General features: G+C 50.9%; 2 protein-coding genes across 12 annotated transcripts in view; both read left to right on the top strand.

The window, feature by feature from the left end:
- LOC122386236 (integrin beta-PS-like) lies at positions 1 to 23,018 on the top strand. 11 transcript variants are annotated; one of them, XM_043375246.1, is made up of 16 exons: positions 1 to 185; positions 12,217 to 12,377; positions 12,708 to 13,225; positions 14,531 to 14,615; positions 16,322 to 16,492; positions 16,823 to 16,933; positions 17,678 to 17,830; positions 18,195 to 18,347; positions 18,689 to 18,820; positions 19,136 to 19,375; positions 19,704 to 19,878; positions 20,158 to 20,264; positions 20,654 to 20,789; positions 21,097 to 21,237; positions 21,519 to 21,658; positions 21,894 to 23,018. In XM_043375246.1, exons 2-16 carry the CDS (start codon positions 12,225 to 12,227, stop codon positions 21,957 to 21,959), a joined length of 2,481 nt encoding a protein of 826 aa, XP_043231181.1. In that variant the 5' UTR covers positions 1 to 185; positions 12,217 to 12,224; the 3' UTR covers positions 21,960 to 23,018. The 11 variants fall into 11 exon arrangements, with proteins under 11 accessions (XP_043231181.1, XP_043231179.1, XP_043231174.1 ...); XM_043375244.1 differs by lacking the exon at positions 14,531 to 14,615 and adding an exon at positions 15,001 to 15,085 and having other exon boundaries at positions 3 to 185; XM_043375239.1 differs by lacking the exons at positions 1 to 185; positions 14,531 to 14,615 and adding exons at positions 188 to 215; positions 15,001 to 15,085.
- Positions 23,019 to 23,714: 696 nt separating this feature from the next.
- The window catches only part of LOC122386235 (mannose-P-dolichol utilization defect 1 protein homolog), a 50,802-nt gene continuing 48,246 nt past the window's right edge, over positions 23,715 to 26,270 (top strand). Inside the window, exons 1-4 of the mRNA XM_043375234.1 lie at positions 23,715 to 23,788; positions 24,250 to 24,362; positions 24,600 to 24,665; positions 24,992 to 25,124. Of these exons, the coding sequence (XP_043231169.1) occupies positions 24,266 to 24,362; positions 24,600 to 24,665; positions 24,992 to 25,124 (296 nt within the window). The 5' untranslated portion in view covers positions 23,715 to 23,788; positions 24,250 to 24,265. The remainder of the gene's footprint in view (positions 23,789 to 24,249; positions 24,363 to 24,599; positions 24,666 to 24,991; positions 25,125 to 26,270) is intronic.

Here is a 26,270-nt window from a genome sequence, read left to right as displayed (position 1 = left end):
ATAACCTACCAACCTACAACCTACAAACCTACCCTAACCTAACCTAACCTACAAACCTACCTACCTACAACCTAAAACCTACAAACCTACAACCTAACCTAACCTAAAACCTAAAATTATTGCTGTTTCATATTTCTATCAAAAGCGCCGCAATTGTAGTTAGGACCTAAACTTGACATATACCAGTAGGTTTCCTATGTCGATGTCTGTCTTGTGTTAGTGTTTTTTCATTTTTGTGCTGTTTCGGTTCAAGTTTTGTCAAAATGCTTTTAGTAGTTCGGAAGGCTCATGGTAGTTCTCATTGGAGCTTGCTGCATTGTAGTTACTTTTATAAATACCTTACCTTACCTTACCTTACCTTAGAAGTACACGGAATTTTGAGGCCAAGTAGCAGGCCTATTGGACCGGATCATTACTTAAAACTCGCTCTGTTTCTATTGATCGAAGACTGAACTCATTTTTATCAGGAAGAGGATGGTTGCTTTCCAACTTGAAAATGTCTCAGTTTTTGAGAGGCTGGGCATGAAGTTACGAAAGCCCTGTCACCTGTGACTGTCATCTTTGGGCTGCTGGTTGCGTTCATACCAAATAGTCACTGGCGCTTCTATCAGCGTCTCTGACCCTACTATTATGATAACCTCATCAATCCTGCACTGATTTACAAATATGAATGTAAAATGAAAACAATTTTAACTGGTGAAGCAAGACACATTAAACCATCAGGCATCAATGCCTATTACCTACCTACGTCCTACAATATACTTTTTTTTGCTAAAATATTGGAAGCTGAAACACCACAAAAATAGATAGCTTATATATGTAAATATTGGTGTAAAACAGGCAGGCACCCGCACCTGCCCTGGCTAAGTCATCCATGAATACTGAATAGTTGTGCTGTTAGCTGTAAATTGTTAAATACAGTGTTGGTGTGCTGCACATGCCAATGCCCAGGATCCCATCAAAGTTTGCAGTCTTTTGCAGTGTGGAAACTTCTTATTCATTGGAGCCTAACCCTTCTGATGAAAATTTCTAATTTTAGCAATGATGACAATACCATTCTGTTGTCTGTTTCTTACAGAGTGTATTATTTGATATTGTTCTATGTATAGGTACTCTGATCCCAAAGTTTTTGGGCTGTTATGCCATTGGTCATTTATTTGGCTGATTAAAGGTGCCTTTTAAGCTAACATTTAATTTTGCTGGTTTGAGGACAAATTGTTATAGACTTGGTGATACAGTGCCAGCTACCAACTAACCCTTGTGGAATAGGTGCAATTCTGTTATCTTTCAGTTGCTTTGCATTCTTTCTACATTATTTTGCCTTTGATGGACAGGAATTATGCGACATCAAATTACACCATGTTTTGTTTAGTTATTGGTATTATCTTGTGACTTGTCAATCATTTGCCTCTGCCACTTCTCTAATCCCGGAACGTCGACCTTCCGGCTCCAAACCACTTCCAGCTGCGGCCGTGACGTCATTCTTACGCCACTGTGACGTCACTGCTGCTCTCGCCGCCGTTTGTGAAAGCCGCCGCCGCGGCTGCCGTGACGTCACCGCCGCGTCTAGCTGACGTCACGACTGGTCGGTGAATCAGCCGACGCCGGGCGGCGGGCGGTGGTTAGTCAGTCCGAGTTAGTCAGTCGAGAGAACAGTGACGTGCAGCGCGCTGGTGCTGTATCGGCGCCAGTGGCTCGTGTGAGACCCCCGCAGAGGGTCGCGGAGAGGCGTCCGAGCGAGCGCCACACTCAGTACAAACGTGTGTCTGTGATATAGCGCGCAGTAGGCGCAGGGAACCGGATCTCAAAAGGTGAGAGCTCTCCGCAACTGGCGTGTTGCTCCGCAGCTGCGTGCTGTAAGCGCTGGTGATGTGGAGAGACCGAGTGCAGTGTCTTGGCGAGGTATGACCGCGAATAATGGTAGATAAGTGACCGGTCAATGCCATATCCTGAGCTCTCTGACTCGCTGGATGCGTTCGGTTCTACCATTCTACATTCACTCTTCGGTTTGCCAACGCCCAGCCTTCCGGCACTTTTTGTGACATCCAGCCAGAACAAAGAGATGCCTTTGCTGTCGTTCCTTTCTATTGTCTACATTCACCGCTGCTGGTTATCCAGGTCTCACTGGAAGCTGATCCTACCCTCGGGCACGGACTGGACACAGCCGCCGGCGGTGCTCAGCGAGGCTCAGACCTCACACTGCTCGCGTGACCTGTCGGTCCTGTGACGGCCGAACGACCCCGTGCCGCGACCCATTAGCCAGATGAGATTCGGCTCGGCGGTGGTGCTGGGCCGGGGCTCGTGTAGTGAGGTGTGGTTCTGAGTGAGGTCCATTGGATATTGTATGTGTTGTGTGGTCTATAGGGTGTGGTCCCTGTGATGAGAAAGGGGTGGTTCGAGTGCAGGGAACCCAGGAAGGTCCAGGTGTGCGTGCCGACTCCCGGTCCACCAACACTTTCGTTCAGTCAGCTGGTTTGGTGAGGTGACAGGGTTACGCCCTGATATGGCCAGCCCCGCCACATCTGCTGACACTATGCAGCTCTGCTGTAGTCGGGCCAAGGACAGTCCTCTGCATCTCCGGGTAGCTCGTCTTGTTCGGCGGAAAGGGTTATCCGGCGCATACATTACTCGCCCATACGGGTGCCTGACGTGCCAATCGGTGTAGGTAGGGCGGTCGCTCATTAATCATTCATATCTGTTCCGCCGACGCAGCGGTGAGGAATGGCGGCCATAGCTGGAAACTGGAGCTACTCCAATCGCAGCCGGTCGCCTTCTCCGACAAACAAACCCGGCTGTGATAAGGAGCAGATGCTTTTCTGGCTCCCTTTCCTTCAAACAGTGCTTACCAATGTCCGTTAGATGTGTCCGAAAACCAAACCCACCCCGTACATATTTCGTTCACATACCTTTTCACTTTACCTAGCAGCTCGGCGTTCACACGTTGTTTGGCTCACGTATGTCCGGCCCTCGGGGAGAAATCGGGCGTCTATGACTGCCGGCGAGCTCCGCCTGGCCGGCGCTCAAGCTGACGGCGCGGCGGTAGAGCGTCCCGTGCCGTCAGCCTTGGCCTCGTGACCGGCCCGGGCGCGCTCTCCGCCAGCCTCCCGGCTGTTTTTACTGACGCCGAGAGGGCCGGGCAGGTCTGACCTACCTGTGTCAGCGGCCGGCCGCCTCAGCAGTCAGCTCAGCGGGCTGATTCACCGGATGATGGGAGGGAGCATAGGCGCGGGAGCCGGGGGGGCAGTGGGGGCAGCTTGCCCCCCCAACTCTGGGGCCGTGGGGGCGGTGCCCCCACAGCTTTGAGACGGAATACCACACTTGTTTTGCAAATGTTTTCTTTTTTTGTTGAAAAAGCCGAGGGGAGAAAAATAAGTGGCCTAAAACCGGTGAGAAAACTAGATTTGGGGGTACCCTAGGTTAATCTCTATTATGGTGTGCCCCCCCCCAGTCGGAGAGTAGTTCCCGCGCCCCTGGGAGGGAGGCGTCTGACAGAGTCCGGCAGCGCGTGGGCCAGCGCGCCCCGCCCGCGCACACCGTGTAGGCGGGCGAGATCGTGTTGTGATTGGAAGACGCTGCCAGTGCCGTCCTTGGAGGCACCTGGGGAAGCGGCGCTCATTCTGATGCGTTTGAGGCTGCGTTTTTAGCTTGGTTATGCGTGAACGTTCTGAAAATGAGGTCTTCTAAAGAACGTGATATTAGCTGCCCAGCGGACAGTAAGCAGCTACGCTAAGCATTATCTGCATGCCGCTTGTTTCGCAAGGCCGTGTCTGCACCTGTTTCAGTGATCTGGCGTTGTCCGTATTCAGTCCGGCTGGGTGCCAGGTGGGTGACCTCTGTCCTACTCCCGTCTCGGCCGCCGCCCCTGCCGTCTGCCGTCCGGCCGGCCAGCTGCGTGGGGTGGAGGAGCCGGCGGGCGTCGTCTAATTTTACTCCGGCGCACTGGGCCGGCGCCGCCCGTCCCCTCTCCGCCGCCGCCGTCCGCCGACCCTGCTGGCTGCTGGCGTCCGGCCGTCCGGAGCTGGCGGCATTGCGACATGGGGCGGAGCCGCGCGTGTGGAGCGAACGGTCCAGCGGCGCGCGTGTCCAGCGCCGTGCCCGGCCGATCACCCGCCCGCGCGCCTGTGCGATCGACGGCTGAAGGCTGGCACGGCTGCACTGGCAGCTGCACTGACACGGCTGCACTGGAGCGTGCCGCTCTGCAGCCGACGGCGAGCCCTCCCGTGCAGCCGCTGGCGTGCCGCCGGCCGGAGCGAGCTCCCGGGATCGTAGGAACGTGGCCGGGAACGGTAAACGTGACCGGTCGGTCGGCGTGATGAGCTCATGCTCATGGTTTGGTGCTCGCTCTTTGTTGATGTGGCACTGGAAGCATTGAGATGCTACTGGCATTTGGTCGGCGTATGTTGACTCCAACGTTTGAGTTGAGCATCGGACCACCTGAAGGTCGTAAAGTCATCGTGAGTTGTGGATTAGAGATGAAAGTTTTATATCTATTATGGCCCTTGCAGCTAGCACACGTTTATGCGTTTATGGGTACCTACTCTGGGTGTACTGCAGTTGACGGTGTCCTTGGGTTCAATGTCCGCAGTTGTTACTGCCGTTGGAACGTTAATATTTGAACTACATTGACCGTCTTCCCACGCTTTGAAGGCATTGGCAGACCACAGATATTCGCCTTTCCTGGCGAGCGAAAACCGCCGGTTTCGTTGTAATCGCGTATGGACGGTTCAGGGCCGAATTCTACATAGCAAGGCGTGCAGTGTAGACTTCCGTGCCGTGTTGAGCTCTCGGCTGGCTCCGAATGGAGGAAACAGCTGGTTATTAGCTCAGCTGGACATGCAGCCTGCTGGTGCCGGATTGGTTCGAAATAACCAGACCATCCAGCTATGTCCGACAATGGATGATGATAGCCGGCTGTTAGCACTTTATCCTGGAGAGACGACGCGATGGTAGCAGACTGATTCTTCCTCATTGCGCGGGGTCCGCGGGCCAGTTGAGCCATGTTGAGCAGCGCCTGTGACGTGACAACTGACATCACCCCATCCAGCCCTGATCACTCCCCGGGGCTCTTATCTCGCCCTGTCCGGCCCTATCTCGTCCCTGAGCCAGCCCAGCTGAGTCGGCAGTCCCTCCCCGCCCGCTCGGTCGGTGTTGGTTCAGCCGACCCTCGGCGGCGCCCGGCGTTCAGTGTTTGTGCCGTGCCGTTTCCGACTGCACTGACGTCACCGGCCGGTTAGAGCGGGGTCGGCCGGCTGCCTTTGTGCGGTGGCACGTGCCGAGGAGGGGGGCTGACTGCTGACGGGGCCGCCGCTGGCGCTCCCTCGAGGTCACAGTACTGACACGGGGACTCCTGGTGGAGTGGAGCTCCTGTAGAGCTTGGAGCGACTGGTTCGGTCTGTCGTGGAGAAATGCACCGCTCCTATGGCGACCACCTGTTACCACCATCGCCCCCGCTGTCGCCGCCCCCACTCTGTCGCGGTGCACTGACTGCCATGTGTGGCACACGCTACCCACGTCCGTCCCTTTGACGCCACCCCTCTCGAACATCTGTTCCGAATCGTTCCACGGACCCTCTCCCTCGCAGCGTCAGTACGCAGGGAGCGACTCCTCATACCTCGATACACCGAGCCGGCGGCGGCTGCGGCGGCCATGATGACGCTTAGATGACGTCACCAGGTTCCGCGGAGCTTGACGCAACGGTCCGACCGGAACCTGCTTCCTGGCAGCGATCGCCACTCAGCGATTTGCCGCGATCGCTTCCGGCCTCTTGAGACATCAGAGTCGGCGGTGGAGACCTTTACCTATCAGCTAGCGTACCTGGTACTCTCGAGTGCCAGGCTGGCGCGGTGCTACGGGGATTGGGGAGTGATAGCGCGGGGCGGCGGCAGCTGGTGGCGTTGGTCCGCTCAGTTTCGACCAGGCAATGCGCCGTGCGGGGTCGCGCCGTGCGTGATCTGCGTGTGCCGGAGCTTTACCCGATCGGTGGTGATATCAGCTGCAGGAGCAGTCCGGTGAGTGAGAGAGAAACTGAACAGCGTCCTGCTGCCGCCGTGGTGTAACGCCGCCCGCCGCCCGCTGGCCGCACCCATATATGGCGGTAGGCGGCTGGCTCAGGGCCGCGGCCGGCCGGTTCTCCGCCGCTCTCTCCGCCCGCTCCGCCGCTCTGCAGGCCGGCCGCGACAGGACCCAGCGCCCGGCGCTGTGACTGGAATACAGGCTGCTGTGGCGACTGCTGTGGCGCCGCGGCAGCAGTGGGGTCGAAAAGCAGAGACGGGCGCTGTGGGAAGGGTAACAGGAATGGGGGATTCAGCAGCGGTGACTGCATAGCTAACAACTTGCAGTGGGCACTGAGGGTTCAGAGTAACCTCTGTCGTCAAGCGCACCCATTGTGTGCCCAGTGCCCACCGTCCTGGCTGTTTTAGTTCGTAGCCTTACAGCAGCCAGTTTGTTGATAGTGCATGCCGTGAGGCGGTCGTTTCGCGCCTGCTGGCACCTCCACGGCCGGAAACTGCGGCCTGAAGCGCCGCCGGCCGAGTGGAACCAGAGCCGCCGGCTACGCCCCCGGGCCTGAGGTGCGACCGCCCGCGGAACGAGCGAGTCGCACCGCGAACCGACTCCGCCTTACGGTGAACCGACTCCGCCGCGCGGCACTGCATTCTGCGGCATCACCTGGGTGACTAACCGAACCGCACGGGTCTTGAGAGCCGCAGCCGTCAACTGGGAAGTATGTGTTTCTGCTTGCTTCTTGGGATATAAGCGTTTAAACCCTTGCTTATCAGTTAGGTAGGAAGGCATCCAATATTTGTACAAAGCTGCGGTAGAGTCTTATCTGTTACGCCTTCCTGTTCCGGTGACGATTCGCTGCTTTACTGTCCGTATCCATCAGTGTGGCCCCCTGTGACATCCTGGCGCCCTATCTGCACCGGAACACAGAGCTCCGATCGATGGCATATGACCAGTATCGGTATCGCTTACTGATACCACTGATCAGTGTTTGCAGAAGGATAAGATCAATTAGATCAGCGCCATCATAATGGCATGAAAGTTTACGGCTGGGTCGATTCATAGTGGGCGTGGTAGGGGCGTGGCGCTATGCAAACGGCGGACTCTGAAAAGGGTACGAGTATGATATGACGTTTATGGATACTGCAGGTATGCATGAAAATGCCGCATGTGATGAGATATTGTGCCATCGCTGTGTGCACGTCACACTGGCGTTCGGGGCGCTCCGCGGTGCCTCCCGCCCTGGTCTGTATAATTACCCCTCCATGGACGCGGTGCACACCACATTAGCAGCGTGCAGAGCACCGCTCCCCGCGGCTGTGTATTTGTAATGGTCCAGTCCGGCCCGAGTCTGACTGAAGTGATTCGGGAGCGTCTCTTGGATCTGTCTCGTTTACAGAGAGACTGCCAAGAGTAGCCTCTCCGGGACTGACGGCGGCCGGTTGGACGCGCCCGCTGGCGCTGAAGGTAGAGATGTCTGGCGCCGGGCCAGCCGTTTGAGGTGGACTGAGTCAGAGAGAGCGAGGGAGAGGAGAGAGGGACACGTCCGGGGCCTGCGGGAGCATATCCGCTTGGAGTGATTAGACGATGTGTCGCAGTGTCGGCAGTGATGTCATGGTCATTGGTCGGGCCGGGAGAGGACGTATTGCTACTTTGTTTATCACAGTGTGGCCTGTTCCCAGAGGCATGGTAACTGAAGTCTGGCCTGTGTCCATGTTTGTCCGAGTTATCGCGAATGATGCTGTCATGACTCACGACTTAAGGGTGCGCTAACTTCGGAGGTGGCTCCGCTCAGCGTTGGTGTCCGAGCACTACTACTCCGATTCTCAGCCAGTAGATGTCACCAGGGTAGAGCGTTTTTTTCCCACGTTAATGACCTTCTCCCCCTCCTCATTTCACGGCCCTTACGATAACGACGATAACGACGTTTGGTTACTGCGCCGGCGCGGCGGGCGGCGCCGACTGAGGGAGATCATGGTGTGTAAACACCGCGCGGACGGAACACGTCTCTCGACAGGCCTTCCCGGCGCCGTCCTTAGCCTGGTGTAGGTACCTACCCAGTTAGAACGAAACTGACTAATTGATATAGAATAGATACATGTTATCGAATATTGAGTCTGCCGCAGCTCTAGTCACAAGAATGCGTCTGATATTCTCACATGATTGACCTGACGGCATTGTTATAGTGAAATGCAGTGCTACTAGTAGATTCGCATTGCTACACATACTACCAGTAAAACGCCTTATAGGGCGACAAACGGAGCGAACGAGAGTATGGGCCTTGCACGTCACGGGGTACCTCCAACTGACTTGTGCACGGCACCCTACTAACCGTTCTCTAGCAATGTGCCATATTTGAGCGCAATCGGCCCAGCCGTTCTCGAGATCTGGAAGCGGCACCCTGCACGTGCGCACGTGTAAAATGGGTCCCAACTGACTTTTGCACGGCACCCTACTAACGGATCCCTAACCGGTAACCAAATCTGAGCGCAATCGGTCCAGCCGTTCTCGAGATCTGGAGTCGACCCCTGCACGTGCACACGTGCAGGAGCACCCCAACTGTGGGACATGAAAATGCATTGCCTAGGCCCTAGTGGGTGCCTACCTACATGCAAACTTTCAGCGCAATCGGCGCAGAAACTACCGAGATATTGCAATTGTTACAAAAATGACACCTCTTCGTTTTGCACGTGGCACGTGCATAGGGGGTCACCCACATGCATCGAAAAAAGTCAAATACTTGGTAGAAGGAATCAAGCTAACCCACAAAAATTACCGCAAGTAAATCGGCCCAGCGGTTGCTGAGTTATAAGCAGGGCTGCGGAGTCGGAGTCGGAGTCGGGGTCGGTCGGAGTCGACAGTTCTGCCCGGAGTCGGAGTCGGAGTTGGAGTCGCCAAAATCTTACCGATTCTGACTCCAGAGTCGGAGTTAACGCTGCATGGCTCAGCGTCATGCACTGCACCTGTTTAATTGACGATGCTGCGCTCGAAGTAAGATTTTGTCGAAGAAAGGTCATTTTGCTGTTTTGGACGAACGTTTTCAGCGAAGGAAGCAGAAGACGGTGAATTCCCCAGAACCAGCTTCTTAATTCTGCATGTTATTCTTAATGCAAATTTGCAACGCAACGCCTTGGAAAGCACAAGAGATCGTTTCAGGCAAGATAAAAACATCTCCATTATGAACTTCAATATCATGATAGGTATGTGTTTTAACCCGCGCCCTGCTGGGCTATTCAGCCATACGCGCCTTGCGGGGGGGGGCAGATTCTGCCCTCCCCCTTGTCTAACTTCCGAACCGATGGTGTAGAAATACGGGGAAAACGGCAATCGAAAGCTCTCAACAAGGCGGATCTTAAGAGCCTTTTTTTTGCTGAAATAGGTCAGAGGTCAGGTCAAGGGTACAAAATGCAAGTTTCTACAGCATCGGCCTTGCACCTTAGTTGCCGAAGAATGGACTGAGAGTGATTGCCCAAAAACGTGTTCTTAGGCTACCAAGACAATATTTGTTGCATACAATATCATGCAAAGGTCAAGGTCAAGGTCAGGTCAGGTCACCAAAAACGAAATATAGAAAAGGGCATGTGCGACACATGTTTTATGGGTCATTTTATTCATAGCATTCAATAGGCACACTCAATAAGTGATATGGACCACATCTGGATGAATTTCAGGTCGAGGTCGGGTCAAGGTCAGGTCAAGTGAGGTGAAATTTTGAAGTTGGTTGTTATGGCCTAAAAAGGTGTCTATCTGATGCAGTTTTTCACGGCGAATCGAATGATGCTATTGTTGTTTCCGTACGAGGTCTAGAACTTCACAAAAAAAAAAACTTTAAAAAATTGTGTGTCGTTACGTCATAAAATTTCGAATAAGTTGCACATTTTTGAACCCATACTTCTAAAAATTGGTATGTACACATAGACATGTATGTACACATAGATTGTAGGTGCACATAGACCACTTCTCTAACATATATTCCGTTTTTTTTTTTCGATACACTAAAAATTTTGGATTTTATAACTATTTTCCCAAAAAAGTCAGTTTAAAAAAATGAGTCAAAATCCAATATTTTAAAAAACCGAGATTTCCATTTGATAGATAAAGTAGAATCACCTATAACCTTTTTTTACGTCTTGATTCCTTTACAAATGAAGATGCCAGCAGCGTTTGAAATTTTGCCGTTTTTGAGGCGAAAATGACGGACATGACGTCACTAAAACGTCATTTTCTCAAAAATGTCCAACGGCTTTCGCTCAAATTTTCAGGAAACGTCTTAAATTGATGTTTGATAAGGTACTGAAAGTTTGACGTAGCTGGCGTAACGCGTTTAGAAGTTATTTCTCCCCCCCCCCCCCCACCCAGCGGGGTGCGGGTTAATAGAACCGTCCGGAGTCGGAGTCGGAGTAGGAGTCGGAGTCGGAGTCGATTTTTGAAGCCGGAGTCGGAGTCGGAGTCGGAGTCACCCTAAAATCCATCGATCCATAAAAAACATACAGGATGAGGCGACTAGCCCTGCCACACATCTAACAAGCTGAAACTTTTTTTCTCACTCATCCCATCCATCATGGTAAAAAAGGATAAAAAAGGGAGCGACTCACTGCAGTCATGAGACTTCGATGTAACATATCATTGGCCCAGATGTCGACCACGCATCAACTAATTTCAGCAATCGTGTCAAAACTGAGGCATTCGCTCAGCATCATGCCGATATCATTTTGTGCTCCTTGTTCTGTGTCAGTTTCGTGTCATGTACGAATGCAATATGTCAATGATGCCATGGATGCAATATTATGTGCCGGTTATACTGGCATGTTTTCATTGGATTCGCCTCTGCACTGTGTCAGCAGAGCATACGCCATACTGGGGATTTATGTGTGATGCATCGCTGATGTACAACTAACTACTGATGCACTGTTTACGAGCGAGCGAGCGCAGCGAGCGAAGCGAGTCTTTTCAATATAACGGAAAAATCTCAGTATGAGCGGCCCGGCCCGGCCCGGCCTGTAACGCTTTTGAGAGGCTTATATCTCAGCAACCGCTGGACCGATTGGCCTGCGGTCTTTTTTGCTGGGTAGCCCCATCCCTTCTACCCCGTAATTGACTACTTTTGATACACCTCAGTGACCGTCGTGGCACGTGCCACGTGAAAAGTCAAGGGTGTTCAACCTGTGTATCGATATGCTATTCATATAAACTCTACTAATCTCATTCGATCCACCCACCACCCGTATTTTCCTCCGACAACCCCGTGTTCGCTTCTGTTCCGGCAGAGCTTCACGGCCACCGGCACATGCGGGAGCCCCAGACCGTAAATCACCGTGTGTTGACAGTCCCTCCCCGCCGGTCGGCGCGACTCGCGGGTTTTATTACATGGGGGAACGGCAGGGACCGAGGCGGAGACCCATACGACATCTAGCGGCACTCCCTTGAACCAACAAAACCGTCAAAAAGTGGATATGATTCCGGCTTAATTCCAGTCACAGTTCAAACATTTCTGAAAGGTAAACTTCATTTTCGTGTGAAGAAATGTTCTGTGCACATTTCTATGTAGCCGCTTTTTTATTTTATGCCTCCCACAAAAAAATAAAAGATGAGCAAAGTTTTACTTTCATTTTTTGCAACATTGCAAAAAGAAAATGGAAAATCGGAGTACATAGAATTGTTGTCCACTTCGAGGATATGCGGTTGCCATTCATTTTTTGCGCCTAGTTTGAATGACGTTTAATGAATTTCGGCCCAAACTTTTCAGTTTTTCCACCTTTATCGTGCAATATCAACGTGAATATTGCATGGAATCAAACAACTTGTCCAGAGTAGGCTTCGTACATCCATGGAGCAGGTACATTCCGAATTTGAGGCTAATATCTCTATCGGTTTTCAAGATATTGCGGTTTTTCACCTCCCATTGACTTAACATTAACATCGCACCCTTAAATGAGTCATAGCAGTGACGTATAACTCGTACGTTACTGGATGTCGGCGTAGTCGTGACAAACAACTGTGTGCTTTGCGGGTCAAGCGATCTCACTTTTGCGAGTAACCCATGATAATCTGTGACCGCGTGAACTTGAAACAAAACCTTGGCGGAATGATTGAATGCTGATGTAACTTCATGCTCTTGACATTACTATTTTAATTTGGAATATATTCGAAAGAGCAATCGACCATACGAGCACTCTACGACCACCTGTTCTAACCTCCCCTCCCTGTCTGTTCCAGCGCTGACAATGTGGCGACTGTGGGCGGTGTGTGCGGCGCTGGCCGTCACCGCCGTGTGGGCGCAGGAGGCAGAGAAGCTCACGCAGCCCAACCCGTGCACCTCCAAACAGACGTGTAGCGAATGCATGCAGACGCCCACCTGCGCCTGGTGCGCCCTGCCGGTCAGTACAGCAGTTGTTAGTGGAGGGAGGGTCTAGAGGCCGCTGTCAGATTTGTGTCAGGGAGGGAGTCCGGTACCTAGCGTCCCCAAGGGTCGGTGAACTAGAAAGAGTTGTGCTGGGTTGGTTTTGAAACTCCTGTTTATGTGCAATTCGTACTTGGGAAGAAGGGAAGTTAACTTGGGTACTTAATTTGATGATAATTGAATTCAATTACGAATACAACTTTCAGTCCAAGTATTCAGTCGCTATATGCTGTGCAGAGCGGGCGTTCCATCGTGTCTACGTGTCTGCTCCAGTAGCTAACTCGCCCATCTGTTTTTCTTCCAACAGGAGTTCAAAACGGCCGACGGTAAGCCGGCAGCGCGGTGTAACAAGGAGCAGAACTACATCAACGGCCTCATCACCTGCGAGGCCGGCTTCCTGAAGACTTGGGCCAACCAGGTGGAGACTCTGGAGGACGCCACGCTGAGCAGCGTGCTGGCGGCGCGCGGAGAGTCGGGCGCCGCCGGAGCGGCCGCCGGCGCGTCCGGCTCCGCCTCCGCCTCGGGCTCGGCCAGCTCAGAGACCTTCGAGGCCACCCAGATCGCGCCGCAGCGCGTGCGCATGTCACTGCGCGTGCACGAGGCGCACGACCTGAAGGTGCAGTTCGCGCTGGCTCCCAACTACCCGATCGACCTCTACTACCTGATGGACCTCAGCAAGTCGATGGAGGACGACAAGGACAAGCTCTCCACGCTGGGCAACCTGCTGGCGCAGGAGATGAGGAAGCTCACCTCCAACTTCCGGCTGGGCTTCGGCAGCTTTGTCGACAAGGTGGTGATGCCCTATGTCAGCACCGTGCCGGCCAAGTGAGTATCTCGGGCAGCGGCCCCTCAGAGCTTTCATACCTCTCACAGTGTTGCTCACACCAGCTCCACGTCTTCCAAGCCAGACTGTGCCTTGTTCACCAGTATCCGTCATCGACCTTTGGAGTCTCCGTATTCCTTTGCATCCCCCCGCTCCATTTTCTATCTATGTGCCTCCTTGGCCACAGCATTCGTGGTCCTCGCTCCATTCGTATCCATTTGTATCCATTTGTCCCCTTTCTATGTCGACATTCTGGTCCATAACTATGTCCTAGCCCTCACTCTCCTTACGACCCTTTTCACTGTGGCTGACCAATGACTCACGTCCTGTGTTGCAGCCTGCTTCGTGACCTCACCGGGGCACACAACCAGGGCTGATATGTGGGGAAATACCGTGACGCGGGGTTAGGTGACTGGGTCATAATGTGGTTTGATAAAATGGGGGTGGTAGTGCTGTGGTTTGTGCCTGCGGCTCAGGACGTCTGTTTTGATGTAGATACCAAATCAATCTTCATTTGCAAGCAAAACTTCCGGAAACGTAAAGATGATTGGCACTCTTCATCCGCTTTTGCTACTTATTGTTTAACTTTTCACATTGTGATCTTCGTTGTTAGGGTTTACATTTTTACATACCATGTTTACATACCATGCCCATCAACGAATGGATAACCGGACCAGTGACCTGTGACCACTGACCACGTAATGAATCTGATCGATGTTTAGCCTGAGCCGCTCAATTCAGATCGCCATTGACCAGTGTATGATGAGAGACCGCACTCGCTGCCACTGGCTAAACGCATAGGCTGCTGTTCCCGTTCCACCAATGGTCATTGTATCGTCCCCACTGCTATATCGCTGAAAGTCGAACATGCGGAATAGCCATCTATCGACGTGCAGTGACGATGTGCATGTTTTAGCAAAAGTATGTCAATGCGTGACACATGAGGTATCGAGTGCCACCCCGCTTCGGATACCACCCAGCCTACCATAATTCGTAACATCTTCAGTTTAGGGTTAATCATTTTAGATTTGTGATTGATTTGAATCATGTTTTTCATAGTTGAAACAGTTGTTTGCGAACATGTTTTAATATTTGCCCAATTTTTGTATATCTTGCTCTTCTTGACCCGAGGCAAGCGTATTTTCATTTTTCAAGCATGTTAACCTCCCACTAAGCTGTATGATAGACGCATATCAGCCAAGACAGCCTGGAACCCGTGTTGGCGGACCGGGGCTGCGGCCGCCCATTTTTCCGGTCGCCGCCCCCGCCTACAATGTCCCTCAACGTCCTGTGTGCCGCGTCCCAAGGTTGCGAGAGCCATGCGACGGCTGCGCGGCCCCCTACGGGTACAAGAACCACATGCGTCTCACAGATGACACGGACACCTTTGAAGTGAGTTAGGCGCCGGCGGCCTGCCGCTCGGTGGCGGAGCAGTGGCGTAGCGCCGGCGCGGGCCGTCTGACCCGCCCCTCCGGCCTCTGAGCTAATGTGGCGTCCCTCACAGCCGGTGTCATGTCCCGTCCAGAGCTCCGGATAAATGCACGGCCGTCTAGCATGCTCGCACCATTAAATCGTCACCAGGCGCGCATCGGTAAAGCTGTAGCGCGTCGGGTAGCGCTAAACAGGCAGTCTGACAGGCTGCCGGTCGGTACTCTAACGTGTATGTCGACAGCACGTCGCTAACACCCTCTAGTGGACAGGCGGGGAGCAGCAGTTGGAGTCGTGGCCGCTAGGTGGCTCTGCGCACGCTAACCCGCGCTCGTGTCTCGTTTTATAGTCTGGAAAGCCCGTGCACTGGCTGCGAGGCACCGTACGGATACCAGAACGCTCTTTCGCTCACCTCGGATACAGAGATGTTCGCAGTAAGTTGGCGGTGACCTGCTGTGTATCGGTGACCTGACCTGACCCTGACCCTGGCTGACCTCCAGGGCGGTCAGCTGTTGTGGGAGCTGTGGGGGTGTGTTGTGATATTCTCTCTTATTCTGCAGATACAGCTTCTGTTTGACCTATTTCTTTTATTTCTTTTTCATCTTCGCTTCTTTTGTGTGGGATATGTGAATTGTGTGCCATCATTTCTTTCCTTATCGTTTTCTGGGCTTTTGTATATTCTTTCTCGTGCGTCTTCTCAGTGAGAAGATGTGTGTCTCATATTGTACGTTCTCATAGCTCTCAGTCGAGAGGGATACTGCTTGGGGGAGATCTCGGGCACTCCGTGTATATCAGTTAGCGTGCCGGCGTTCCTTGTCTGTCGGGGCAGATATTTGTGGCTACCTGCTGAGATTCAGCCTTCAACGTCTCTCTGTGCCGACTCATATCCTCGTGGCTAATGTGCTATTCCTGCAGAAAGTCTATGTTTTCCCGCCATGTGACGCTTGTGTGAATCGAGGAGCCGGTCAGATTGGGATGTGGAGCTTCAGATAGGTCTCCGGAATAGCTGTAAAGGTGGTCATCGTGATTTGTGTAATGAGGGAAATTAATTCAAAGCGATAATTGCATGAATGGGTTATTCAGTATGGCTATTGGGCTTGCATGTTGTACGTTTGTGTCTAAGTTATGTGTTGTGGACTATGGCTCATAAATTGTGCATGCTGGGGTATTTGTCCTAAAGTGACTTGTGGGGCTGGGCTGGTTTAGTGAGCATTGCAGTTTGCACTCTGTGACTAATTGTGTATTCGTAGTTCGCATGTAATTCATATATTAAAATACCTACTGCTTTTTGTGCTTTGTGTTGTTAAATTTTATCGTATTAACATTTTTTGAGAAAATCGTCATGCTCTTTTTAAGAAGTTATTTTTCTTTCTTTCTTTTGTCGTTTCAGCTCTTAAATTCACGTCAGTTTTGTGCTTTTTTGCTTTTAAAGTTTCATTTTTAAAGTAAAATATTTTGAGGGACAAATCTAAGGACTAACCATGATGTATTCGATTGTCTTTGCTTATATTCTTTCCCTTTTCTCCATTCCATCATTCTTGATTTGTCCCTTTCCTTTCCCTCCCTTCCCTGTTCTCCTCGACCTCTCCCACCTCTGCCCGCCACTCGCCACTCGCCACCCCCTCCTCCGTGGTCCGTGCGGCGACTGACCTGCCACCTGGCGTCGGTAGCGCGAGGTGCGCGACGCCAAGGTGTCTGGTAACCTGGACGCTCCCGAGGGCGGCTTCGACGCCATCATGCAGGCCATCGTGTGCAAGGAGGAGATCTCGTGGCGCAGCAACGCCCGCCGTCTGCTCGTCTTCTCCACCGACGCCGGCTTCCACTACGCCGGAGACGGAAAGGTGCGGGCGGAATCGCTGGAATAGTGGTGCTGATGGGAGAATGGGGGCGGGCTGATTAGTGATTGGGTCAAGATGTGCGGTGCTGTTTGATTTTCGGTTCAGTGTATGCATATTCAATGCTGCACTATCGCACGAACATTGAACAATCCATGTCTTCTGGTGTTAGATAACACGCGTCATAATTGTTACTAGCTGTCGAGTAAAGAACAACAAATGCGTCCCAGTGAAAACGTATTGCCATAGAAGTGGACACGACTCAAGACAACCCTGCGTCATGTCGTCCCGTACGCGCCCCGCTCTCACCCCTTACACCCATCTCCGTCCCGGCAGCTGGGCGGCGTGGTGAAGCCCAATGACGGCGTGTGCCACCTGGACTCCCGCGGACGGTACACCCACTCGGACATGCTCGACTACCCCAGCGTGTCGCAGATCAACCAGAAGGTCAGTCGGGTTAGGATGTGTCGAGGAGGTGGGGTGGGGTTCTGTAGATTAACGGACCTCTGCAATTATTGGGGGACTAATCAAATCTAATCGGAGTCAAATCGGAGTCCGGGAGGAGACGATTCCTCTTTACCGCCGTGACAGCTTTTAATAGCCTACCACCGGCGATGTGTGACCTGAACCTGCGCGCGTTCAAGGCAGAGTTGCGCCGGCACTTGTTGCGACAACAGGCGGCTGACCGTTAGCAATGCTTCATGACGACACGTTTGTGAGAGAGTGACTGCGAACGAATGTCTGTCTGTGTGCGTGCGTGCGTATGTTTTTCCCACGACACCCATCATTTTATATTGCGACCCTGGTTCAGGAATAGCCATTTTTGTGGAATGAGCCTACGATGTCAAATAAATAAATAAATAAATAAATAGACTACTGGAAGGTGAAAGAGTTGGGTTTTATGGCTGTGTGGTATCGATAATGTTGACGATTCTAGCGTTGTTTTTGTAGCGGCGTGGGTTATTGTTGTCAGTTGGTTTGAAAGCTTGCAAGATTCAGGTTATTAATCTTTTTTATTGACTTCATATTTTTTTTTCGTTTATACATAGCTGTATCTGGGAGGTGGCCGTCATGGCAACCGCCCTCAAAATCATTGCTGTCTTTATTCTATTATGTGGCCTACTATGTTTGATATTCCAGCATCACCACCTTACCATTCTGACCTTCACCACTGCTCCCTTCGATCATCAGGTGAAGGAGAACAGCATCAACGTCATTTTCGCGGTGACGGCCGAGCAGCGTGAGACGTACGACGAGCTGAGCCGCCACATCGAGGCCAGCTCGGCGGGCACCCTGTCCAACGACTCCTCCAACGTCGTCACACTCGTCAAACAGCAGTATGACGTGAGTGGTAGATACATGCTAGTTCTGCTTCAGCTGGCTCTATGGGTTAATATGTTCTCCTTGGTAAGCCTTGCCTGATTCTATGTGATTGTTGTGTCATGTGCTCTGTAAACAATCGTTAGTCATCGTACATTTGAAACACTTATGAAACACTGAAACACTGATCAGTTACCTTCTTGTTTCATGTGTACCCACCCAATCGCAGAGACTGATATCTTGAAAGCACTTGACAATTTCAATTACCTAACAACTGCATAGATCCGTCCAGGTTATGGTTTTACGCTTCAGCTGCTAGCCTCTGCCTCCCTCAATCAATTCACCCTCTCTTCAATTACTGATCGCTGTCTTATCCCCGCCCTGGCAGGCCATCACCTCTTTTGTGGAGATGAAGGACAACTCGACCGAGTTTGTTCGCATCCGCTACTACTCGGCGTGTCGTGGCAACACCACGACCGAGACCAACCGCTGCGACAAGCTCAAGATCGGACAGCAGGTCAACTTCACCGCCAAGGTCGAGGTGAGTGGATTCGTGGTGAAAACGGTGGACGGGATGCTGGAGCTGTTAGTGGGTGAGGAACGGGGTAAAGTATTCAGACGTGCATGGTTAACTTGAAAGCGATTGTAACGGCTTACTTAATTTGCATTGAGTGAACCTGTATTACTTGCTCAGATTAAGGTTTGGTTCATTAGTCGATCCAACAAATAAAAAATCCTTTGAAATAATGTCTTCTAAACGTCCAATTTAAATTGCTTTGTTTTAGGCGCTTTTCTTCGTTGTCGGGCGTTTTTTATGACATGGTAGAAGGATGCAATAAACATCGAACCTAGCCCTCACACCCTCATCACTCTCTCCGACAGTTAATCAAGTGCCCGGAGGACCCGGCGCGCTGGAACGATATCATCGAGATCAAGCCGGCCGGTCTGAACGAGTCACTCATCATCGACCTGGCCATGCAGTGTCAGTGTGACTGCGACCGGCCCGGCGGACCGGTACGATGGCACGGGGAGGAACGGGAATGGGATAGGAGATGGGAGGGATGTGGACACTGAATGGTGGGTGGGTATTATTATGGACGATGCATGCCCACCGCGACGTTGTCTGCGTGTTCCATTGTGGGCTGTCTATGGGTAAAAACTACATATTTTGATATTTGTTTTGTTTTATGCTACAGTAGAAATGTCCGTTTGATAAATCTAACCTTAACTGAATTCGGGACTGTAATTCATGCAACTGTCAAGCAAGTTTTTCCGAAATTCTCACCTCATCCCCACGCTAACTCGTGTTCTCCACTGTGCCACCGACAGGGCTTCAAGCCGGCCGCCATCGCTGCCGAGTGCAACTACGGAGGTGACCTGCAGTGCGGCAAGTGCGTGTGCGACCCGCTGCACTTTGGCGCCTTCTGCGAGTGCTCTCAGAGCGACCCGAACGGCCGCATTGGCGAGGACCAGTGCCGACCGCCCAACTCGACCGACATTCTGTGCTACGGCCGCGGCGAGTGTGTGTGCGGCGAGTGTAACTGCTACCCGCGAGAGAACCCCAACGAGGTGGGTGGTCAGGTCGGCTGGGGATAGAGGAGACGATAGAAGTGTGTGTGTGTGTGTGGGGGGGGGGGATATTTGACGTTTGATTATTGTGAGGATGTGAGTCATTTAGGACATTTTTGAGCTTTTTGGTACTTGATATCCGTTCATTCATCATTAACTGTATTTTTATGCGAGCTTAAATTTGTTTTGTCATTCATTTAAGTTTTTCTAAAGGTCTGCTGCTCTTTTTTATTTTAGTAAGTTCCTAAAAAACTACCGTGCTCCTGCAGCTGAGACTGGTTAATGATGGGACTAGGTATTTAACCCTTCCCTCCCTCTCGCTCCTCAGGAGGTGAAGGGCGATTTCTGCGAGTGCGACAACTTCTCGTGCGACCGTCACGAGAAGCTGCTCTGTTCGGGTCCCGATCACGGCAGCTGCGTGTGCGGAGAGTGCAGCTGTCTGGACGGATGGACCGGCAACGCCTGCCAGTGTCCCGCCAGCAACGCCTCCTGTATCGCGCCAGGTCAGTAGGGGGTGACCGCGCCGGCGGGTCAGATCGGGCTGAGAGTGGGGCTGGGCTCTCCTAGTCCGATTAATCATCAAATTGATTTGGGTTATCACTTATGGCTTCGCCAGAGGCTATGAACCCCGTGAGGTCTAACCCTGGTTTATTTTTCATATCAATTCAATTAATGGTGTATACTACAATGGTGTGGGTAGCTTGTACGATAAAGAGGGTGAATACCACATGACAGTGAGCTCTGCAATGGTTGTGACCCATAACCTCTCGTCTCCTCTTCAGGTGACACCCGCCAGTGTTCGGGCGCCGGAGAGTGTGTGTGCGGCCAGTGCGTCTGTAAGGAGGAGCAGGGCGCCCGGTACTCGGGCAAATACTGCGAGGACTGCCCGGTGAGTTGCTGCCGTCGGTGCGCCGGAGACGGCACCCTTTTCATGACAGCTTTGCGGACTGTCAGTCACATGCTTGGCTGGAGCCCGGCGGTCCTGCTGACATTGCGGGGTTTAGGCATGATGCGCTGGGAGGGCTAAATATTGAATTCCGATAAAGAGCAACATATCGATTTATTCAATAGACTCGGTAGCGCTCATCGAAAAAAAACTCCATTGCTGTAAATATGGAAAAGGTGCGCTCTCTTCGCCCAGTAATCTATTGTTCTTATCCTTAGATGAGACTTAAGTCTCGCATGTGTCAACATGCTCCATCAACTGAGTCGTGATCCTTAGATTGCGAACCTCACATCCGTCTCACCTTGACCTAACCTCCCTTTCCGCCTCCACAGACGTGCCGCGGCAAGTGCGAGCTGTACAAGCCGTGCGTCAACTGTGTGGTGCACGACAGCGGCGAGCTGAAGGAGGAGGGGCGCTGTGAGGAGGAGTGCTCGCACCTCATCATCAACAAGACAGACGTGGTCGAGGGTCAGTACCGGGCGTGGAAATTGACGGGTGCCGGACGATTAAGGCCTAGTGATCAAGAAATGAAACACTGCAGTTTACATGAGGTTCATGCAGCGCTGTAAATTTGAATATGTTCTTTGTTGCCTTGCAATGATTTTTATCTATTCCTCGGGCAGCTCTTATGGAGGAATATTGTTTTCATGTATCTGTGAGCTTAAACTAAGTCATAATTTGTGCTAAAAGATTACACTTTTGTACGAAACCAATCAGGGCTGCCGCTAAAATAACCCCCACCCGCCTGACCGTGTCCCTGCTTTCGTCTTCACAGTGGAGAACCCCGACGAGCGGATATGCACGTTCAGTGACGAGCACGGCTGCCGCTACCAGTTCGTGTACGGCTACGACGGGGAGACGCAGGTGATCCGAGCGCAGGAGACCAAAAAGTGCCCGCCGGCCATCAACATCCTCGGTGAGTGAGGCAGAGGAAGGGAGAGAGGGAGTGGGTGGAGGGATTGGTTGCGCGACTGGTTGACCCATAGACCTTTGCATACAGAGGTTACAGTATTCAAAGGTCATGGCTGACTGAAAGAATAAGTGAAGGAACGAAGAAAAGTTTACTTGTTATATTTAGTGATTGTGGTGGTCAGTTTTGCCGTGCTGATGTTCTGACCCTCCCCAGGTATCGTTCTGACTCTGATTGCCGCTATCGTGATGTCGGTATGGCCATGCTGACCCTCTGATTCTCCCCAGGTATCGTTCTGACGCTGATTGCCGCTATCGTGGTGGTCGGTATGGCCGTGCTGATGCTGTGGAAACTGCTCACCACCATCCATGACCGGCGCGAGTACGCCAAGTGGGACTCGGAGCGTAAAATGGCCAAATGGGACACGGTGAGTCGCCGGCGGGGCGGGGCGAGCGATTGTGAGGGATGATGACGGGAGAGAAAACGGGTGATAAGTGTATAAAATATTGCTGCTGACCGTTTTAGTAAAAAAAAAAGAAGAAGAAGAAATGTGACAGAGTCACTGATGTCTTTCTTTCACAAGCGAAACATATTTTTCGACACTGTATGTAAATGATTCCATCACAATTAGCCTAACATCTTTGTGTTTCTGTGACTGGCAGGGCGAGAACCCGATATACAAGCAGGCCACGTCCACCTACAAGAACCCGGCGTACGGCGGAAAGTAAACAAACCCATCATCACACACCGGTGACAGAGTCACCAGCACATCCTACAACCATCTCACCGCGTGGTGAATCGATTTGGTGCTGTCTGTGCCGCTGGTTACCTCGGCACCAACCAGCACCATTAGTGGACGGAGTGGCGATGCGCCGAGCTTTACCGTCGTATGAGACGACGGAGGTGCCGCCGCGAGTGTCACACGCGGCTTATTTTGTTGAGCGCTGAGTTGAGTCAGCTGAGAATGGTGTGAAACTTTGGCGGAAGATCTGAGAGTAACCAGCCGCGTTTTGCGTTGTCCATTCGAATACCCCGGTCCCCTCATTTTTTTCCTCCCGCCCCACCCTCCCTTATGGACCCGTGCTGTATGTATGTGCGTATGTGTGTGAACGTGCGTGCGGCGCTGAGTGTACAGGCTAGTCTGTGTCGGCGGTCTCGAGCGGCTGGACTGATCGCCACGCGGTAGTGCAGCAGCTATAGCGGTGACCGAAAGACATTTCAGTGGGCTGATCATCTCACATTGGCGTCCAGATTCGCCCAGATCCGTTCAGTCTCGAATCGAGCCCTAGTGTTTCGTGCCGTCGGGGATGCCGCTGTCTTATACAGACCGCTGTGTCGCACAGCTCTCCGATCCAATCATGCCTTCCGAATAGCTGCGCCCTGTGAATACTTTGTCGATGAATGGAGAATTACCGTTTTCCGAAGCCTTGTGCCGCGAACGCCGGTGCCTTGTGTCTGCTGCCTGACAAGCGTCCGCCCACGCGCGCCATCGATTTGTTAGAACGGTCAACACAACAGAGGAGTTCTTCAGCCGAACTTTTGTGAATAAGTGGCGAGTGGTGCTGCTAACATGCTTACGAAGAAGCGGTTTTAGTGGATTAATGGACTGGCGAGATGAGTGTTATCTTCCAGCTAGCGTCGAAGTCTTCTACTTAAGTGATGAGATAAATTAATCTAATCTAGCGCCGGAAATCATGTGAATGTTTTTGTCTTCGTGCCATACTCGCCCTGTATTGCTGATACTTGTCGGTTTTTATATAATATATTAACTTTAATATACAGACGTATTATATGTTTGTTACACCATGTGCTTTATGTGACATCGGCCCGCAGACACTAAGAACAACGGTTTGTGGTAAATGATTCCTCTGTCCAGAACGTTGGGGCAGAATAAACTGTAAAGGTCCGTTGCGTTACTGCTTTCCATGCTCAAAGTGGGGTTTTCAGTTCATTGCTGGCACATCCGGCTATGCTAAGCGTGCGTTTATGCTTCTTTGACCGTGGTCTGACTTGCCTAGGAATTAGGAAATCTGTCCGTTCACAGTGTTCCAGCTAAATTATGTCTCTGAAACGGGTGGTCAGGATTGATGAATGAGTCACTACGATTTAACATTCGAGATAAATTATTTCTGACGGCTGATGGGTGACGAGTTTCTATTTTCCGTAGTCTTATCAGGCAAGATTACTAATGCATCATGGTGACATGCGATTTGCAGTGGTAAAAGGTCGCCTTCGCCGTTAGCGCATACGACATGATTTGCAAGAAGGATGAAGTAAGCCAATATATAATAATTCCTTGAAATTGCTTAAGGTTTATTAAATCATATTCTGGTTCGCTATTGTTAGTCTTTCCATTTGGATAATTATTTGTTATATTGATCCGAATCGACGCAAATAATGCTAAAAGATTATTTACTAGTTGATTCCCAAAAGCTTTTGAGCCATGTCTAGCGCAGCTGTTTCGAGACTGGCGCACCATTTTCTGTGAGGGGCCGGCCACGTAAACTGTAAACTTCTATAAATTCAAGTATTTACCGGTCGTGTTCAACATCGGAAGGTAACGGTCCGGTGGCGGTATATGGGGCCTTGACGGTGGCATTGAAGTTGTGTTACATAAAATGAGACTTGGTATTTAATTTTTATTTCATAATAGCAATAATTTCAGTACCTACGAATAAGGACTCTGAAATTGAATCCATAATCACAATCAGCCCTGCTTCCAGAATAAGGTTGAGATCCAGAATCCAGACTCAGAGGCATCAGTACAAGTAGGGCTTCAAACCTTTAGCCACTTTATCCACATCACAGCGTATTGATATGCCCACTTGTGCTATGTCTGTCCTAAGGTCTGTCCTACCTATTAGCAACCAATACCGACTCAGCCTGGCGACTGCCTCGGCCTCATGATCAACCTGATCTAGGCCGTATCTCATGACAATGATTGATAGTTGATATGCTGTGTAGTGTGCACCATGTCAATGTGTATGTGTAAATGAAAATATAACAATGATATTTCAGATCATCTCCTACAAATATGGATCAAGCTAAGGAGGTGTTCGAGAAACTGGCACTGCTAGTTACCACTCCCGACTGCTATGATGAATTTTTCAACAAGATGAACTTTATGCATGGTATGTGGTAAAGATCAAGCCCAAGGCTTCTCTTTTTAACAAAATTAGGAATGTTTCTTCCATTTGTTTTATCCCGACATGTGAGGGAAAATTAAGGAGTTCCTTATTTTCTGTATTTATACTAAAACAAATCACACTCTCATTGAAACATGAGATTGTAAGCAATTGGTGCTTGAACACCCCTCATCCTTAGGGAAAGTCATGCATCACCTAACCATTTTGTCTTTGTGTTCTTAGTGCCATGCCTGAAGTCAACACTAAGCAAAGGCCTGGGGCTTGGAATAGTTGCTGGATCTTCCTTGGGTAAGTTTTCTATTCTATGCATTTGCATGTGAATTAAAGTGAGCTTAGGTGCTGATGGACTGTTAGTAACACTTGAGCTCTCATACTTGCTTTGTCAATTAACACACTTTCTTTCTATAATATTCATGCATATATGCTGCCAAAAATGTTGGTGAATGACAGAATATCCTTCTAATATGTCATTTTGCTGAGAAGTTGAAATGCTGACAACTGATCTTCTATAAGAGTTTGACATGTATAAGCCTTGAATCTATTAGAAAGTGGCTTCTTATGTTTGCTTATTGCATAATAATTTCAGTCTCTGATGGGATTCTGTCCCATTGCAGTGAAAGTCCCCCAGGTGCTGAAAATCCTCATGAACAAGAGTGCTGAGGGCATCAGCATCTACGGTGTGCTGATGGAGCTGTTTGCTGTGACGGCCGCCACTGCCTACTGCTTTGTACAGCAGTATCCGTTCAGGTACTGTTCTTGTAACATGGGGAATGGGCACACTCAGTCAACAAACAATAATAACCAATTAACCATGTATGTGTACCTATGTTTTCTGGTACCTAAGCAGAATAATGGGAAGTTTAGCAGATACCTAGGTAATGAGATAGAGTGATCAATGAAACTAACTACCAGATGAACATTTAACGTCTGTCAAAGCTATTTTTCAATCTATCTATTCTGTTAATGTAAGTAAACTGTGAAGACCGCTCTGACACAAAACAAAACTGTTACTTATCGATAAATTTGACAACCGTAAAACTCGTCTCGTACAATGTCATTTTGTCATATCGTACCGCTTGGAATGTGTTGCGCAAAACAGTGTTACCGCAGCATGTACGCAGACTGTTTCCTCCACTGTTTCGTTGAGCGTGTCAGAAGTTAATGGAAGAAAGTTGTCTGACTAGAACAGTTTCGCATGGGAGTAGCCATTCAAGTATCGAGCGCATTCTTCCTTCTAGCCCACACCTGTCTTCCGCGCCAGTGCTTGCTCATCAAACTATTGATAGGGCACTTGTGAGAACAAAACTCGGGTTTGTCGTTGTTCGTCGTTCCACTGTTGCACTGTCATCCGTTGCACTGTCAACTTGAATGGCTCGCTACTGCGATGGGCGTGGAATCGCTCCCTGAGCAATGCATTAATCTGCACTAGCTGGTACAGGAACATACCGCTGAAGCTTAGTCTGACCAGGTTGCACAGACCAGGGTTGACTAGGCTGAGTCGGAGTCGGAGTCGGTCGGAGGCAACAGTTCTGACAGGAGTCGGAGTCGGAGTCCCCGAAAACCCATGGAGTCCGCAGTCCTGCGAAGTCTGCGGAGTTGGAGTTGGAGTCGGTCGGAGTCGACAATTATGCCCGGAGTCGGAGTCGGAGCTGGTTTTTGAAGGCCGGAGTCTGAGTCGGAGTCATCGAAAATCGATCGACTCCGCAGTCCTGGCACAGACTGTAGAAATATTGGTGTGGCGACGTTGGCATACTTTGGTGTTAGCTGTTCCTCTCAACCACATCCGCTGTCAATTTCTGTGGGTGATTTTTTGCTTCCTCGCCAAACACATTGGGTGATAGGATATCGCTTAGTAAGGAAACCATGGCAAACGCTGGTCTTGGTAGTGTAAAC

The sequence above is a fragment of the Amphibalanus amphitrite genome, unplaced genomic scaffold, assembly GCF_019059575.1.
Source record: "Amphibalanus amphitrite isolate SeventyFive unplaced genomic scaffold, NRLGWU_Aamphi_draft 000244F_arrow, whole genome shotgun sequence".
NCBI classification, from domain to species: Eukaryota; Metazoa; Arthropoda; class Thecostraca; order Balanomorpha; family Balanidae; genus Amphibalanus; species Amphibalanus amphitrite.
The sequence above is the reverse complement of the archived record's forward strand: the minus strand, read 5'-3'. Positions and strand labels throughout refer to the sequence as shown.

Coding starts and splice junctions, on each gene's coding strand:
- LOC122386236 (XM_043375236.1), top strand. CDS start 7,128: ATGACGTTTATGGATACTGCAG. Junction 12,378..12,707: donor GCGCCTGGTGCGCCCTGCCG/GTCAGTACAGCA, acceptor TTCTTCCAACAG/GAGTTCAAAACGGCCGACGG. Junction 18,821..19,135: donor GCGACCGGCCCGGCGGACCG/GTACGATGGCAC, acceptor TGCCACCGACAG/GGCTTCAAGCCGGCCGCCAT.